Below are 15,728 nucleotides of genomic sequence, written 5' to 3'. Positions count from 1 at the left end.
TTTGACTGTATTAGGTTTGCTTTCGCGAGCCAACACTTATGACTTCAAGGGCCACGGGTTGAGAATTTTAGACCTTATCAATAATTACAAGTGCATTATTACATTTTTTGTAGTCGAAGAATCTTTGTAAGCTGGTTTTAATTCTAAGACTTTTTTTAAATGTGTTATATAAATATTCATTGCACATACCAAATGCACATTGGTCACTTTTTATTTCGAAGATGGATTTAATACCCATGGCGAGGGCAATCTCATACTTGAAGCGCCCGACTGGTGAAGTGGTAAGATGCTCGTCTTCCGCCGTAAAGGTTGCCTTCAAGGTCCGTGGGCTCGAATCTGGAGAACATCGTTAATAAGGTATTTGCCTACCGAGCCTGGAGCGATCACTGATAAATGGCTTTGGCGATATGACCGGAGTTGGTGCGCAGTAAAGAGTCGCATGGGGTACTGATGAACTCAAATTTTTAGACATCGGAACAACTTATCAACTACTCAAATTGAACGCATGTTTTCGAGCACAATGCTGATGAATCAGTAACATCTCGTTTGAAAAAATTCAGACACAAACTAGAGGATTTTCTACTTAATAATGATTATTTATTCAACATATAGTGTCCATGAATTCAGAAAGTCCGTTTGCTGATCGTAGTCTCTCTTCACTCCTTCACCGACTATACTAGTCCTCCTGTATTCTATAGTCTTTCAAATACTCATCTTTTGAAATTATATTAAACATGTATTTGACTAGAGAGAGACAGAGAAAAAAACCCAATTAAAACTCATTACAATTCAACTACAGGTATGCAGTATCTTCAAAAGATCTGCTACTTCACTCGATTTTATCGATGCAAAATAAAATTACATAATCATGAACTTATAACACTTGGATTCAAACTAATATCAATTGAATTGCTTTTTCAATAAATACTCGCTCTGGAAGGTGCAGCAGGTCCATTATAGAAATTCCGCTTCGAATTTCGAAGTTATATTCAGTTTTGTTGTTGATAAAGATAAGTCCCAACTACACTCATTGCCATAAAAATTTGCGCACCCAGAAGAAGTCGTCAAAATGAAACGAAATTTTACACATGTAAGTACTGCGTTGATATAAGTAAGTGATTAGAAAATCCGAGAAAAAGGATCATTTATTGCAGAAAAAAGTACAGATGAACAGAAGTTTTAGTACTCTGTTGGACCCCCCCCCCCTCTAGCGCGAATGCACGATGCGATACGAGCTGGCATTGAGGCATACAAGTTCCGTATTATGTCCTGAGACATCTCGTTCCACAGTTGCTGTAAATGCGCATCTAGTTCGATCAACCTCGTCGGGTGTCCAACTTGCCGTCCCAAATGATCCCAGATATGTTAGATTAGTGACAAATCTGGAGATAGAGCAGGCCAGGGAAGGGTGGTAATGTGGCGGAGGCAGTCTTGTGACATCCTTGCTGTGTGTGGCCTAGCATTGTCTTGTTGAAAAATGGCTCCTGAGGGCCCTGCCATGAGTGGCAACACATGTGGCTGAAGGATGTTATGGACGTACCGCTGGGCTGTCATTGTGCCATGGATCAATATTAGGGGTGACCGTGTATCGTAAGCAATGGCACTCCATACCATGACACCAGCTGTGGGAGCGGTGTGTCGCTGTAAAGCGAAGGCAGGATTGAAGCGTTCACCACGGGGCCCCCCACACACGAACACGATTGTCATCACTGCTCAAGTTGAATCTCGAGTCGTCGCTGAAGACGACCTGGTTCCATTCCGTTGCAGTCCAATCCCGTCGTGCTCGACACCACTCCAAACGGAGGCGTTGGTGTGTGGGTGTCATTGGCAGCACACGTAATGGGCGCCGCGGTACCAGATGTCCTTCAGCCAGGCGCCTTGCGATGGTTCGGGAAGACACAGGGGCCCGTAGTGAAGCTGCTGCCTGTGTATGGATAGCGGCCAATGAGGCAGTTGGCTCTACGCGTGCGTTTCGGATGATGTGACGGTCTTCTCGACGACTGGTCTGTCGAAGGCGTCCTGAACCTGGTCGCCGTGTAAATGACGTCTCGTCTGTCCACTGGTCCCAACACCTCCTCACAGTAAAATCAGAACGGCCTAGTTGACGAGCTACTCGCCAAGCTGACCACCCAGCTTCCATCATCCCGATGATTCTTCCCCTATCGTACTCTGACAACTGCTCATATGGTCTTCGACGGCGGGGTAACGGCATGTCTCCCTCAGCATTTCCTTTGCAAACGATTAAATACACTCCAGCAAGCTCTGCTTACCTGTTTTATACTCCAAGGAGAACGAAGTTCAACGCCCTCTAGTAGCATTACGCAATGCGCAATCACGCTGCATTTCTAATCATTTGCATATCTGCCCGATATTTACCTTCAGGCCAACTTTCGTTTCAATCCCACAATTATTTCTTGGTGCGCAAATTTTTATGGCAATGAATGTATTTCTCGGGGGTAAAACAAATTACTAATCTAAAATTGCACTTTACATGAAGAAAAAATCTAAATCGCTTTTTGAAATCTGCGTCGAAAACAAAATCGCCACTTATCTTACTACTACACATTTTGCCAAATGTGAATGAATTATGTAATTGACCCTCCGAGACAGCAAAGAGAGTATGACGTTCCCTACCTGCCTGAACCTGTTTCATTCATATCGAACACATACAGTGTATCTGCCTAGTTCGTGGGTTATTTATATATATAAAAACGAATGTATGTCTGTTTGTCCTTTATGTACTCGTATTACTAGACCATTCATCCGATCGCCATGAAACTTTGGGAAGTTGTTGAGTACACTCCCACGAAGGTTTCTGGGCATAGTTTCCCCCCCCCCCTTCCTTCATTTCCTTGAATTTCCTTCCTTCCGAGATCGCAGCAACGCACGACAGTTAAGCTATTATGCAATAAAAATTACCGTTGTTAAGGAGATGCCGAATTTTTCACGGCGTTCAGAAGTTAAATTTTTTTGCCCGCTTATCAATAAAACCCCATTTTTGTTTCACTAATTATAATTTGAACCAGGGTATGGTAAAAAGTGATGATTCAGACTTCGTTCCATGTGAGAAATATCTACTATTTAAAATCTTCAGATAGCCGACTTATACTGCGTACCCAATATCTTTGAACCGTTGGTATTAGAAGATACTTTCATCTATATAAAAAGTATTCAAACTTTGCCATTGTAGATATTTCATTTCTTTTTACTGCCGTATATGTGCTGACGTAAAAAAAATAAATCTTTTATAGGGTCCCTGTCCTCTAACTTCCAATTAGGAAATTACTGTTTTGCCCCTCCCCGAGCTCAAAAAAGGAAAATAAATTAATAAAAAAATAATCCATATTTTTAATTGACAGTTATTTACTGAGATATTATATTCCCAATTGGGGAATTTAAGAGCGTACATCTAGTAAATTGGATAAAAGAAATTATCAACCGCAGCTGCAAAAAAAAATATATATATATATTGGAATTTCTATGTCATGTTTGTCCATTTTTTTAAATAACCGTATAAAAAAATCAAATTCTGCATTTAGGTACGTGTACGGCCCCTAATGAAACGCATGCCATATTTGAAACTGGCACTTTATTAAGATAATTGCTTTTGATTGAAAGTATGTCTCTACAACTCTAAAAAAAAAATCTTCAGGTACCTATAAAAAATATTCAAACAACGTGACCATTATTGATATTTCATTTCTTTCATTTCCTTTTAGGGCTTCATATGTACTGACATAAAAATATTAAATTTTTCTAGGGTCCACTTTCAATCAGTAAATTACTGCCCTGTCTCTCCCGAGCTCAAAAAAAAAAAGTTTCTATCAATGCTGATTCAAAACTGAATCGGGAACCCTGAATCGGGGGCCGCTGAAATCTGGGACCCTTACACCTCCAGTAATACAGACAAACTTGAATCAATTCAAAATAAATCCGACCGATTTGTTCACGACAGCTGGTCATCTTTCATTTCTGTGTCCGAACTTAAAAATGAACTTCATCTCCTCCCTCTCTCTACTCTTCGTCTCATTTCTCGATTAACATTGCTTTATAAAATTTTCTATGGTCAGCTCAACATAGATACTTCTGGTATCTTAGCCAAACCATCCTACATCTCCAGAAGACTCGACCATTCCCTTAAAATAAAACCTATTTTTGCTTCCACTGACTGCTTTAAATACAGCTTCTTTCCTCATACCATTGGTGAATGGAACAAACTCCCAAGCTCTATTGTTGAATCTCCCTCTATCACTAGTTTTTTATCCAACATCAAACAATATCTTTGTCATTCTCAATAGCATCCTCTTGTATAGGCCCAAGGGCCAACAATATTGTATAAATAAATAAATAAAAAGAAAATTTTTAAGCACATAACGTTACATCCAATTAAATGACATTACATCCTATATATAATTCATATATTACTCGTTATTCCTTATGCTTTAAAAGTCAGGAATGCAAACCGCCTAACACAGGGACTGCAAAACTTTTCTAGTTCATTGCATGCTTGAAATTTCAAAATACAGTGTAACCTGCGACTCTAGACACCTTTATATATTGGACTACCATATTAGACAGCTTTGAATGGAACCGACCATAACTTTTTATCAAAGCATGTCCGCAATACTCTATCTTCGACACCTCTCTATCTTGTACATTGGACACCCTCTGGGTTCGCTTCTTGGACAGGTGCAGCTCATTGCCTGGTGAGGATCTGCTTAAGTGATGAATACTTGACAATGCATATCAAATTGTTGTTGGGAGAGTAGGTTTACCGGTTTTCAGGAAGATATAAAAAACAGGTTTATTTTTAACCTGAAAAATAGAGAGGAACAAGCAGATTGTAGTGGTTTTCTTACAACTCTGCATCCATAATTTCTCAAATTTTCTTTTATCTCTGTGCATTTCGACCTTTTATTCAGTCCTCAATAGTGTTCTATATGTGAAGTATAGTTTGTGAAATCATAGAAGTGTGTGCAAGTAAGTTTTATTTTTAAACTTATCATTATATGAGTAAACGGAATCATGGCCTTAACAAGGGTGGGGCTCACAGTGCTTCAGCCCTGGAGGGCGGGGTCTGGAGCGGTTCTCATCTTTTTTTTTTCACACTATACGTTCACTATAGAAGGGAAAGATTTTCTTGTGAAAATATCTGATCTTGAGGCCTTCCACAAAGATCCCAGCCCTAGGACCCCTGTTACAGCCCATGAACAAAAGTTTGTAGAGTTGACCATCGAAAAAAAAAAATTGAGTTATTTAATGTGTGGTGACTTTAAATCAACCATCGATAGCACAAAACATTGGCTTCTAGTTGATTTTTTCCATAAGCATTGATATAAGTGGGAAAAAAATGAAAAGACTATTGCACTCAAAAACAAATATTTAATTAATGCGTTTAGATTTCTTCATCGTAAAATATTGCTAATAATTAAAGAGATATTTTTTTACACAATTATTTTCCAAGTATGCATAGTTAGGATTTTTTTTTTATCATATTCCACAAAGTAAAGCCTTTTAATGATGCGTAAAATATTTCTTTGTACCTCAATATCTTGGACACCTCTCTAACTTATACAGGCTTTAATGGAACCGCAGGTGCCCAACTTAGACAGGTTTTACTGTATACTGGGGGAACTCCCACTCTATCTCGAAGCACATCGGTGGCAAACAAAATCACAATGGATACTTAGCATGGTAACATCAAGTGCTAAAATAAAGTAAAATTATTGTATTTGCGTAAAAGTAGGAAGAAAAAAACACTACGTACAATGGTCCACCTTGCGCTTTTTCACAATTTCCTCTTCCTCAGCAGCGTCTGCCAAACCAAAAGAAATGAAAACATTAAATTAATAAAAAATTCATTGTTCTGGAAATTGAAGCCATGAAATAAGAGGAAGAGTATTTCTTCTGTAAATGAATTTACTGTAGAAAAACTATTATAAATGAATTTACAGTAGAAAAACTATTATAAATGAATTTACAGTAGAAAAACTATTATAAATGAATTTACAGTAGAAAAACTATTATAAATGAATTTACAGTAGAAAAACTATTATAAATGAATTTACAGTAGAAAAACTATTATAAATGAATTTACAGTAGAAAAACTATTATAAATGAATTTACAGTAGAAAAACTATTATAAATGAATTTACAGTAGAAAAACTATTATAAATGAATTTACAGTAGAAAAACTATTATAAATGAATTTACAGTAGAAAAACTATTATAAATGAATTTACAGTAGAAAAACGATCATTCAGGGCCCAAACATTATACCGGCAGAATCAAGATTTCATTTGATTACCTTGATTTTTTCCCATTCTGATCCTTTTTTAGAGATATCAGAAATATAATTCACATGAAAAAATAATAATCTTGTATGTTTTCCGGACTTGCCCATGTCCATAGAAACGGCAAAATATTAAAATTAGACAAAAAAAATTTAAATTTTTTTCTTCCTTAAAAATATAAGATTAAAATATTAAATTTATGCCATAAGTGCTGAGATTAATGCCATTTTTGTATAGTAAACTAATTTTGGAATCTCACCCTTTCAGAAAAAAAATCAAGTGCTTTCATTTCAAGCAAAATATCTTTCATGAATTATTAATTATTAATGCATATAAAGGTGTATATATATAACACACAAAATACTGTTTTACCTCGGAACTTAATTTCAGAACTTATTATTCTAATTCAGTTTTTAATTTAAATAACACTAAATTCATTTCTATTACTTGTATATTGTATAAAAATCATAGAAAATTAAAATTACTCTTCTTTCTTACTGTAATCATGAAATATAAATTTTTAGAGAAGTCAAAATTATTCCAAGGCATAACATGGGTCGTGAACCTTGAAATAGGGTGAAATCGCATTAAAAAAAAACTACAAAAATTACTGGAAAAAAAAATATGATGAGGATTTTAATATGTACAACATATCAAAATGGAAGATGTAAAGATAATAACACAAATATGATCATTAATGTACAGTATGTTTTCGGTAACTCCTAATACCAATCTCATCAACCGTTCGTCGGTGAGGTATGTTGTATGACTTATTAATGCATTGCTATTCATAAATAGGTTGTATTACTCCAATTTAAAAAAAAAAAAACTCAATATGTAGAAGTGAAAACAAAGTAGAATGTGAAACATAATCCACAAAATCTGCAACATTCTCAGCACGTATTACTGTAATGATATGATAAGCAACTTATCGGATAAAAATTTGAGAAAAAAAACAACAACATACCATTCTCCGTAGTAACATCGTATCCTTCGGTCTCTTCTTCAAGAACGTCTCCTTCAGAAAAGAAATTAAATTACTAGTTCTCACAAAATTATGATATTTTTCTATGTTCAGATACTACTGTCAGAACAATTGTCAATTCCATTGATCTTTTAGTTGGTGACGCACTGTTTTTTCACTCCCAAAACTGTAAGACCAGTCGTGGCCCTGGCTCTGTCCCATGAGGGATATAAGCCTTTTACTCCGTGGGGTTGTACTACGCTGAATCACTCCCAAAACTAGAACAGGGTGATTTTTAAACACATTTTCAACATTAGTACCTACAGGACACCCTGTATACACAAAAAAGTATTATAAATGGAGGTAAGAACACGTTTGTATAGATGAAATGTGCATTATTATTCTGCATCGTACTTGTAGAAAAAAAATTTTAAACATTCAAAATTAAAAAAAACGTTCAGTCCTGTCAGTTTGTTTGATGCCATGTGAGTGTATTACAGATACGAGATCCGTGAATATGCTACATCCATCACAAATGGGTAATAAAATACTTTCTCACGTCTCCTCTTAAGGAAATTCACGTGGTAAAAGTTTTTGTTGGACACATCCCACACTAAGTTTCACCAAATCATCAAAGTATAAATACGAAATATAAAAAGCCAAAACGTTTGGAAACGTTTATCCTAATTTTTTTTTCACTGCATGGCTGCAATTAATATGAAAATTACGGAGAATACTGAACTGAACCGTGCACGTTCTAGCCTTCGGATTCACCGCTATAATGCCCTCTGAAATGCTTTTTTTTTATCTTCCGGGTTTTATTACTGAATTTGCGTTATGTCCCGGTTTTTATCAGGATTTGATCAAGTATCTGAGTCGCTTGATCTGGCCATCCTGCCCTGGGCCTGCACCTGGCCATTACACTGGCAACTCTTTTCTTGGCCCCATACCCTTTGTTCGAATATGGAATTTCTGAATTGTCAACCAAATCCTATGTATAGAGTTTTTGTCCCCCATTTACGTTTTGTCAATCTTTCAATCGTTCTGCGAAATGATTCTTATTCTGAACATTTTCGATACATTAATTTGCAAACCCTTCCGTTGTGCGAGAGTTCTGTAGTTGTATCACGAGCAACCTTTCTCAAAGTTTTATTGGAAAGTGATCATGCAGCTAGTGTAATTCTCGAATGTTAAATCGAATTTTGTAAACAGTTTTTGGCGTATATTGATGTTCGGTCGATTCTTCGTTGTATTTGTATTTTTCTTTGCACAAATCAAATGCTTTTGACTTTTTAGCCTTCTTTTTTTAAATTTTTGATTTTGTATGTTGTATTTGTTGCATCTATGATCACCATGTATCATTCGAAATTCTTTTGTATCATTCCATAAATGCATTGTTATCTATATGCTCATATGTGTGTATATATATATATATAACTTGTATAACTAGTTTTCACGAGCCCCACTCGTGGCCTGCAGGCGATGTGCATCTGTGCACCTGCCAGGGGACCCTGCTGCTGTTTGGCTTGTGGTTGTGTGACTTGGTATGGGTGGTTTGCTGGTCTTGGATGTCGGTGGATTTTCCCACCGTGGCCCATGTCTACTGAGACGAACCAGGTTGTATCCCCTAGGGGGACATAGCGGGGGTCACGGTTGGTCTGGTGGTGGACCTGCGCCCATCCTTCGGGAACGCTTCTATCTCTCTCCGAAATGGGAAGCGAGGTGTGTCCGGTCTTCAAAGGTGAGCCTGCGCCTGCCCAAGTCGAGTCCCCCTACTGTAAATCGGCTATGATTCTATAAGCGAGGTGCGTTGAAACTTGGTGACTTCTTTTCCAACACCACCAGCATGAAAAACTATAATTAGCGGATTCACTTATTTTAGATTTTTAACATCTGTAACACCTTTAAAATCCTTAAAATATTTAACATCCCCAGGACATGAGCAAACTCCTTCCTACTGAAACTGTCTCTGTCACAATGAAACGCTCCTCATGTTTGTTGCAGTGCAGCGAAGCGAAATTATTTTTTTTATTGCGCGTTATTTACAAAAATCGTTCATGAATTTCTGATCGAAATTACACGACATGTCGCTAACAAACTCATAATATAATTCGATTATCTATGCAACAGCAGCTTTTAAGCGCATGGTATTTAATGCACCCTGAATTAGTTTATAGCTAATTTTGATCAGCTTTGATTCGATTTCTGTCATTCCACGGTCGATGTTGTGTAGCATTTCGAGGGACAAACGAATCCCTTCTCCTCAATGAAAGTTAATGGCTCTTTTAAAAATGTGATTTATGAATTAATGTGATCATTTCAGGTTCAACATTCCCTGGTCAGAAAATATTCCAACAAGCACGTTTGAAACATGCCCTGATACATCAGGTAATTTTTTTCAAATGTTAGTCTGTGAATGGCTCATCGACAATTTTTTTTCTCTTTGTTCATACGAATATTTCCCGTGAAGGTAGTAGAAGCTGGGCCATGAAAGAATTTGTATTTTTAGCAATCTTATCATGGAAAAAAAAGAGGACAGTTAAACGTAAACCACCAAATCTGCAACATTATCAACACGTATTGCTGTAATGATGTAATGCGCAAAGAATAGGATGAAAAATTTGACAGAAAAAAAAAACCACATACTATTCTCCGTAGTAATTTCGTATCCTTCGGCCTCTTCTATAGCATCGTCTCCTTAAGAAAAGGGATTAAAACGTTAGATCTCTCTCACAAAATTAAGCCATTCTGTGACAATCTGTTGACAAAATTGTTAATTGCATTGGTTTTTTCATTTCGTTTTTCATTTCGTTTTTGTTTACTATCAAAACTAGTGCAGGGTGATTTCTAAACACATTTTCAGCATTAGGACCTACAGGCCACCCTGTATTTACAAAAAAATAAAAATTGAGGTAAGAACGTGCTTATATAGATGAAATGCACATTATTATTCTGCATGGTAATTGTAGAAAAAACATCGAATGTTCAAAACAAAATCATTCCTGTCAGTTTCTTTGATGCCATGTGAGTGTATCAGAGATCCAAATCTGTGAATATGCTATATGAAGCACTGATGGGTAATAAATAGACCCGGATCACATGTTTTGGCCTTTTTCTGCATTAATGCATATAAATGCAAAAAATCAAATAATTTTCAGAATAAGTGCATATTTTTAAATGCTTATTTAAGCGTTATCACATTTTTATAATTTTTGAAATAAATATTGGTAATAGTACAGTTAAGCCTCTCTTTTGCGGTCTCTCACCAACGGGACGAAAAAATTAGTTCGTAAAAGAGGGTGGACCGTTGATCAGGGGTTTAAAAAGCACACTTCTATTACAGAAGGGGAAAATATTATTTGGGCTTAAAAAGAAGAGTGATCGCATCTGATGGGTGCCCGTTAAGAGGGTTTTACTGTATTTTTATAACATCGATTTTTCTGCCGCATTAGTGAATCTGCCGAATCTGCGTGACACCACTCGTGCTGCTGCTGCAGGTAGCCCTCCAAGAAAAAGGGTCGAGAAAATCGAGTCGGCCCTGAAAATCCAGAAACGTAAGACATCTAAGAGTACCACAAGGGCCACTTCTGCTGCTGTTGAAGCTCCAGGTGGTTTTCGAATTCTTAAGCGGCTTGACGCTTACCGCGTATGGCTTGTGCGAGTCGAGCACATCACCCATCTTCGGTGGAAGATTGACGACGTTGTTTCTTTTGGTGAGCGCAACTGGAGAGTGTTGGTAGATGTGGACGAGCTGGGACCTCGTCAAGGCACTGCTATCCGACATATTCACCAGTTTTCGCAGTCACAGGATATTATCGTAACCGCGATCGGAAGGCATGGATAGTTCCAGTAAGGGTTTGGGCTTTCGGCAGGTTTATCCTTTTCCGGCGAACTTTTCTTATTTGCCATGAACTTTGTCTTTGCCTCTTAACTGTTGCGGTTCTCTAACTTCGATGTTCTGATAATCTAATGAATAATCTGAAATCTAAATTTTTTGCCCCATTTTTGAAAATACTGTGTTGTTTTCGAAATCAACAGCAATCGAAAATTCTCAATTTCAACCATTACAATCACAGTCCACACCGCTTAATGTGATCACATCGGGACTCGGGGGTTTCTGATAAAATAACCAAATGATAACTATGTCAGAAAAATCCCGTTTTCAAGTTCGGTGAACATACATCCAGTTTGATTGAGCGGTACATATGACAAACGGTATTGGTAAAACGGGACAACTCTGTTTTTCTTTCCTACACAACTGGTTGCAAAATGCTTATTCACTTTGTTTTTTTTTTAATTCTAAAAGAAAACTTTTTCTTCTTTTAAGTAAAAAGTCTGTTTTTTTTTTTCAACCATTATGAGGGCATTAGAATGAAACTGTCTAATGTGTATCATGAACTACGTTTTTAATGCGCAATACGTTTCATAGAATCCCTTGAGAAAGTCTCTCGGAAAAAGAAATTTCTAACTGAAAGAAACTGATCAAAAACTGAAAGCAAGGATTTTTTCCCGTCATGCATTTGTCTTCCTTATAATAAGGCCATTGCAAAAGCAGCTCCATGGATCCCACGCTGGATCACAGCGAATACTACGGACCGATTACGGAAATATTTGTCAACATTATGAGATAAGAGAGAGCACCTTCTAGTCTCCTAAATAGTCTTGCAGCCTGATGATAACTTACAGGGGAGAAAATATCATAGTTCATTTTAATTTCTACAGATGGTAGAACTCTTATTAACCTGTAAATTTCTCAAATATTCGAAATTTCGAACCAGAAGCTAATGAATGGTCCTATCGCCCGAGTGGCGCAGTGGTAAGATGCTCGTCTTCCACTATGAAGGTTGCCGTCAAGGTTCATGGGTTCATATCCAGATAAAAGCACATCAGAAAAAGTTCAAAGGGCGACCACAGATGGATGGCGCTTTCATTTTACACCCAACTCCACTAGTTAGAAATGACCATACGGCGATATATATGGCCGTGAAGTATTGAATGTCCTAATGATGCTAATAATATCATGATGCCAGTAAGTCTCACTAATGTTCTTGAACGCCATTTTCTGTTTCAAATTTGCAAAAACTATGATTTTTTATCAGCTAGCAGTGAGGATTCTTGAATTCGAGAAATTACGTGTAATCATGGGACAACCAAGGCCATCTTAACACACGGGTCTCACCAGCACCTCCTCCTCCGCACGCCGGAGATAAAAGGCCTCCCACGCTGTTTGTGACGGGAGCAAGTCCATTTACCCTGAGAATGATCAGGGAAAAACATTCCCTGCTCGTGCCAATATCATCCTTGTGCAGAAAAGAAATGATAGGACTCAAAATTGGTGATGTCTATGACCCATATCTAATCCCCATGCGGTATTCGTGAGCAAACCAGGAAGATTCTACGCCAAAATAAGAAGAACCGAAATAGATTCTGTAGTTCAAAATATGGCAAACTTGCTAGGTAGTCTTAATGACATTACAGATGAACTTGACAACCCGTACGGAATCCTTCTATTTCTAGGACAGAGGCCTTCAAACCTTTTTTTTGTCACGAGCACTGTCTGTACCCCTCCTCAAAAGAAGAGCACCCCTTACGACAAGTTTGACATACGAATGCATGAAATCAGAATGATTTCAATCTTTGAATGCAATTTGTAAATGGTGTTCACTTGGAAAGTTGATCAAGTGCTCGCGAGCATGAAATCGGACACGAGCATCGCACTCTGAAGCGCTCCTGAAGCACTCAGTGCTTCAGGAAGCACTGCGGTGCTCACGAGCAATGGGCTGAAGATGCCTGCTTCCAACCATATATGATAAATCCTTGACCTGCAGACCAAAAGTGGCCCTGATGTGGCTTGTCCCTTCAAACCTAATTTCGTAAAAATGAACTACGCGACACATTTACGAATCGCTTAAATGGCCCGTGGCACAATTCCAGAGCATTTGAGTGGCCCGTGGCACAATTCCAGAGCATTTGAGTGGCCCGTGGCACATTTTCAGATCACTAAAGTATGCTCATGGCACATTCAAAGATCACTTAAGTCACTCACACAAAGAGCTCAGAAATTCAATGTCGCTTGGTACCAAATTCAGACTTCAAAAAAAGCTTTCTGTGAACAAATTTTAATGAATATATTTCAAATAATATCAATTTATTGATTGCCGAGGTTTCTCGTAAATACTCATGGCCTGTTGCAGATTTCCAAGAGTGGAAATTCTATATTTTTAACGACATCGAAAACAATCTAAGTTTACATCATTATGGGCCAGAATTTGAGAAAAAATATTTCGGCCACTTTAAAAAGCTTTTTAAAGAGATTAAAAACATGTTAATATGAATGCAAAAATGTTAATGAAAAATTTGCTATTACAATCGTTTATAAGCTAGCTAATAACTTTGCGATTATTTGCAAGTTATATTATTAGCTTGCAGCTCAATGAATATAACAATATTTGCCATGTAATGAGGTAACGGGCATCGGATGAAAATTTGACAGAAAAAAAAAAAACATACCACTCTTCGTAGTTATATCGTATCCTTCGGCCTCTTCTATAGCAGTGTCTCCTTAAGAAAAGAGATTAAAACGTTACATCTCACAAAATTATGTCATTCAGTGACAATCTTTAGACGAAATTGTTAATTGCATTGATTTTTTATTTTGTGACATTATTTTCTTTCACTCCCAAAACTAATGCAGGGTGATTTCTAAAGACATTTTCTGCATTATGAGTAATGCGTAAGTTGATTATTTCACGTAAACTAGGAAATTTGCAGTTCTTACACTAATCGAACGCAATTTTGCAGAATTTGTAAAAAAGGAAAATGTTAACTTTATTTACAGTGCTTGGTATAATTGAGCGATTGGTGTGGTTTATCAGGTGACTGGTCTATTGAAAAAAGGAACAGACTATAATTATTAAATATAGTTCAGCAGATTTGCAATGTTTAGAAGAAACATCCCAAAAACAAGAGCAGTTTTATCACTAAAATGTGTACTAAAACTTTTCCCCTAAAGTTTTTTTTTCTTCACTGCTTCACTGCAATTAATATGAAAGTGATGGAGAATACAAAACTGAACGTGCAAGTCCAGGCTATAGGATTCGAAACTATAACGCCCTCCGAATTGTTTTTGTTCGAAATGTCCAAGGTTTTATCATTGAACTTACGTTACGTCGCGGTTTCTATCAGGATTTGATCAAGTATCTCAGTCGCTTAATCAGGTCACCCTGTCCTTGGCCCGCGCCCGCCCATATCGACTGCCATAATGTTAAACGGCTGTTATTCTATAAGTGAGATGTGTTGCAATTTGGTAACTTCTCTTCCGACGCCATCAGCACTGGAAATTATAATTAGCGGTTTTGACCATTTTTTTTTTTTTTAGATTTTTATAATCTCTAACATCCTCAGCATTATCAAACCAACAGGAGCAAACTCCTTTCCACTAAAACTGTCTCTGTGATAATCAAACACGCATAGGCGTAAACTTCTATAGGGCCCCCCCAACATTTTTGAAGACGCGGCTCAGCCCCCCCAAAAATTCGTATGAATATGGCTTATTCATTTTGCAATGATGAAAAATTTTTTTTTAACCAAAAGTTGTCCTAATTATGAATTAGTTAATGGAAACAATCTGCTCAAAATTTTAGTTCTTTCAAAAAATCTGGATGGTCTTTGGCTTTCTTGTTCCATGACAATACGTTTATCTCATTTTTCCCTGCCGTTCAATCCCCAATTGCACCCTCCATCGATTCCAATCCTGCCAGAAGGCACGGCTGAGAGGAAGATTCTTTGAGGTGTTGAGGGGGATCTTTCTTCTTTGCCTGTGGCAAAAACTGAGTGTCTCTTCTTTTGTTCACTGCGACCGGAGGACGGCCATGGCACCGACATGAAAATAAGCCCAAAGATGCATGGTGGGGGGGGGGGGGGAGGTTGAAAATTGGGAAGCAATGATATTGAAACCGAAATAAATTACACTCTATAAAGAATAGGTGCCAGAACCTAGAGGCTGAGGCCATTTGAGCCCCCCCCCCCCGCAATAAATTTTGTAAGGGGACTGAGCCTCCCAGTAATTACTGAAAAAAACCATTGTGGAATGCATTCTCCCTCTCCTTCGTACACGCTTGAGTCCCGTATATGCGGGAGGACCAATAACTTTTAGGCCCCACCCCAATGTTTTTTTGAAAAATATTGGGGAAAAAAGCACATTCTAAATGCCCATTCATAACAGATCTTGCGGACCGATGCCGAAACATTTTTCAAGCCCCTTTACAACAAAATTTGACTGGGGGGGGGGGTAGAACATAGGCGTAAACTTGTATCCGGCCCATGGGCCCGAGCCCCCCCCTCCAACATTTTAGAAGAGCCGGCTCGGCCCCCCCCCCCAAAAAAAAAAAAAAAATTCGAGTGGATATGTTTCTCACACTTGGCTCAGAAAAAACTTTTTGACAAAAAATTTCTTTAAATAGTAGAAATCC

The 15,728-nt window shown here is 37.6% G+C and overlaps 1 protein-coding gene across 1 annotated transcript in view; it reads right to left on the bottom strand.

The window, feature by feature from the left end:
• Positions 1 to 581: 581 nt before the first annotated feature.
• LOC149078698 (uncharacterized) overlaps positions 582 to 15,728 on the bottom strand; it is an 80,644-nt gene continuing 65,497 nt past the window's right edge. Inside the window, exons 16-20 of the mRNA XM_089241394.1 lie at positions 13,768 to 13,818; positions 9,904 to 9,954; positions 7,261 to 7,311; positions 5,768 to 5,815; positions 582 to 744 (exon numbers count right to left, since the gene is read on the bottom strand). Of these exons, the coding sequence (XP_089097520.1) occupies positions 677 to 744; positions 5,768 to 5,815; positions 7,261 to 7,311; positions 9,904 to 9,954; positions 13,768 to 13,818 (269 nt within the window). The 3' untranslated portion in view covers positions 582 to 676. The remainder of the gene's footprint in view (positions 745 to 5,767; positions 5,816 to 7,260; positions 7,312 to 9,903; positions 9,955 to 13,767; positions 13,819 to 15,728) is intronic.

The sequence above is a fragment of the Pholcus phalangioides genome, unplaced genomic scaffold (genome assembly GCF_987345545.1).
Source record: "Pholcus phalangioides strain wild (caught in Gottingen) unplaced genomic scaffold, Ppha-v1.0 ptg000013l_1, whole genome shotgun sequence".
Taxonomy (NCBI): domain Eukaryota; kingdom Metazoa; phylum Arthropoda; class Arachnida; order Araneae; family Pholcidae; genus Pholcus; species Pholcus phalangioides.
Note: the sequence above shows the minus strand (reverse complement) of the source record. Positions and strands in the feature narration are given on the sequence as shown.